Here is a 3,255-nt window from a genome sequence, read left to right on the forward strand (position 1 = left end):
GATTTTAACCAAGCCAATTTGAACCAAACTGTTGATGTTCAGAATGTTGACATCCAGACTGATGAGAACCTAATTTGAGGTAAATCAAATTTATCCTACTCCAAACAATATTAATAAAATCCTTTGTTTCCGTGCTATAGATGGAGTAAGAAGCATTCACCCTCACTGGTAATCGTCAACCTCTCATCTCCTCTAAGGACAAGAAAACAGATGCCAAAAGAGTTCTTACATGCTATTTTATCTCTCAAATGAAGCCTAAAAGAGAATTGATGAAACACTGATGGACAACAGTTTCATAGAAACAATGCACAAAGAATTAAATCAGTTCGACAAAAACAAATTTTGGCATTTGGTGCGACGACCCAAAATTTTGTATTATAAAGAGACAAAGTACCAAGTTGATTTTAGATTTGCATTGAAGATGAATTATGTCATAGAGGAGAATAAAGTTACATGCAACTTTTGGCATGGAGAGAGAAGGCCTAAAGTCACATTGGTGACATTTAAGTCCATCAACCATGCAACCTTTGGCATGGAGGAGGAAGACCTAAAGACACATTGGTGTATTACATTGGTGATTACATACCATAAATCATGCAAACTTTGGCATGGAGGGGGAATACTTAACGTAATATTGGTGCCTGTAAATAGTGGCAAATGAATAAGTGAAATTACACTAAAAACAACATCAAAAGTTTTCTCCAAAAGTTGCAATTTTCGTATATCAAAAATTCTGCTTAATGCCAGAAAGTTTTTCTCATTGTAATACGATCTCCACCGTTCAGAATATACCTACACGTGTTTGGAGCAACGTATCCAAAATTCAGAATGATCCAACAGTTTAATTAGGCGAAAAATTTTTTTCAATGTGACTGGTTTTTCAGTGTCAAACTCCAACTTGTTCATTCCAAGATTTTTTAAACAATCTTTCCGGTAAGTGGGTTTATATGTTTTAAAGATTATGTATGTTTTAAAATTCGATCGTCTACTGCATGATGTGAATAAGTGTGGATTTCAAAAATCACTGAGTTACTTCAAATCGTTTCATTCCGTCTGTTTGTTCGTTTATGTTTCTTTGTTTCGTTCTATGTTGGTGTCATTCTGTTCGAACCAATTTGTCTCTGAATGATAATTTATTTGTTTGAATCTGATAATGGTGCATTAGGAAAGCCTGTGAGGGAAAAGGTATCAAAGGTATCCTGTCTATGGGAGAAGGCCCAAGAGGGAGCCCGAATGCGGGAAAAGGCCCCAGAGAGAGTCCATTTACAGGAGAAGGCCCCAGAGGGAGCCAAAGATGAATGATAACCCATGATCATTATAATCTGTTTGTCTGATAGGTTCTGTTATGAAATGTTCTGATTCGAAGTTATGATTTGCTCTAAGTCTGATTTCTGTTCATCCAACTCTGAAGCTCTGATTTGTTCAATGATTAACTTATGTTTATCGAACACTGATATACTATGATATGTAAAAGAAGAAGGTTTTAAAAGTATTATGTATCACATTTTTTCTGGTATTGATCGGCTCCACTTGCTGAGTGTTCCCCAAAACGCTCACCCCCCTTACGTACCTCTCTAGATGGGAATGAAGAACATGTAGAACAAAAGGAGTAGGAGCAGTTTTGGGGCTGGTAAAGAATTAGAAAGAAGGAATTCAAGTTCTAGATGTTCAAGCCCATTAGTGTTCCTTTGTATTTATTAGTAAATTTTTGTACTTTTCGCTTCTGCAACCTCTGTATTTTTCTTTCATGTAAAGACAATGGAATTTTATGAAATAGACTGGCATTTGGCTGTTTTCTACGAGGCTTATTGTTATTTGATAAACAATGCCGGATGTCACCAACCCCTTGGTCTCGGGGCGTGACATTTAAGTGGTATCAGATCCCTCAGTTCATAATCCGGTTGGGAGTTTGATAGAAAAAATTTGACGAAGTCAAATTTTAGCAAATGCCCATGCATTTCTATCCAAATTATTCTGATACATCATACTCATCTCTGTTTGTTTAAATCATCAAATTCAAGCTGTCTCCATAGTTGGCTGGCTTATTCTTCCGCATAGAATCTCAAAACTCAATTTTGTCACTGCTTTCAAACTATGCGAAACTACCACTTCTTTCCACACGGGAAAAATCTAACAAAAGATTTTGTCCATCCCAATTTTTTGTCCAATGTTGATTTTTGCCTTTACTTTGATTATAAATCTTTTCATTCGATTTCTCTAGGAAATGGTATGAAGACCACCAAGAAACAATTGTAACCTACAAAGAGCCAATCCAGATGATGAAAAGAACCTATCTCCACCACCACCCGGAGTTAACCTTAGTCAAGGAGACATGATGGCAATTGCCACCATTGTGGCCGCGACGCTACAAGGGATTCTGAACCCAAACGCTGACAATGTCATCCAACCACCACCAAAACCCCAGCCACATGGTATTAAGTACCACTATGAATCCCTCTGAAGAAATCGAGTCCCAGCCTATGATGGGAACCTCGACCTGGAAGTTGGACACAACTGACTCAAAAATGTAGAAAGCCAACTTCATCTGTTGGAAGTGCCCGAAGAACTCAAGGTACAAGTGGTGATACCATTTCTTGAGGATAAAGCCTGCAAATGGTGGGAGACCATCTCACCAGCCATAGCTGAAAATGGACCAATTACGTGGCAGATATTCAAAATGGAATTTCTTAAGCAGTATTATCTGGAGAAATTCCATTTGCAAAAGCTGAGTGAATTTGAAGGATTTAAAAAAACTTCAGACATGACGGTGATTGAGTACACCTCAAATTTTAATGACCACAGAACGTACGTTCCAACAATAATGGCAGATGAGACCCTAAAGAAGCATCGTTTCAGGAAAGGGATAAATAGTCGAATACAGTCAGCCTTAGCTGTATTCAAACCCACAAATTTTGCTGACTTAATGGGAGCTGCCATGAGCTCTGAGACTGACATCAAGCGCAAAGAGGAAGAGAGTAAGCACAAACAACCCATTCCTGGTTAGTCATCCCCTAGAGGACAAGATTTTAAAAGACCCAACTAGACAAGTGGACCGTCAAAAGGAGCCTTCCCAACCCCTTACAACAAGGAAATCAAGCCTTGTTAAAATTACAACATGAGACACTCAGGAGAATGCTACAGGAACACTGGTGCTTGTTTCAAGTGTGGGAAGTTAGGCCATCATTACTGTCTAGAGAACAAGGAGAAAGGGATTAAAACCAAACGCAGAAAATCAAAAGCCGATGGAGTACAAAC

At 38.3% G+C, this 3,255-nt stretch overlaps 1 protein-coding gene across 1 annotated transcript; it reads left to right on the forward strand.

Moving 5' to 3' along the window:
* The first annotated feature begins 2,335 nt into the window (after positions 1 to 2,335).
* LOC140817975 (uncharacterized) lies at positions 2,336 to 3,004 on the forward strand. Its single transcript, XM_073177768.1, has 2 exons — positions 2,336 to 2,432; positions 2,532 to 3,004. Exons 1-2 carry the CDS (start codon positions 2,336 to 2,338, stop codon positions 3,002 to 3,004), a joined length of 570 nt encoding a protein of 189 aa, XP_073033869.1.
* Positions 3,005 to 3,255: the final 251 nt, after the last annotated feature.

Source organism: Primulina eburnea, chromosome 17 (assembly GCF_022965805.1).
Source record: "Primulina eburnea isolate SZY01 chromosome 17, ASM2296580v1, whole genome shotgun sequence".
Taxonomy (NCBI): Eukaryota; Viridiplantae; Streptophyta; class Magnoliopsida; order Lamiales; family Gesneriaceae; genus Primulina; species Primulina eburnea.

Excerpts from the sequence above, each read along its gene's own strand:
- LOC140817975 (XM_073177768.1), top strand. The coding sequence starts at position 2,336 with ATGGCAATTGCCACCATTGTGGCCGCGACGCTACAAGGGATTCTGAAC. Across the intron at positions 2,433-2,531 it reads ACCAAAACCCCAGCCACATG|AAAGCCAACTTCATCTGTTG; the intron begins GTATTAAGTACC and ends TCAAAAATGTAG.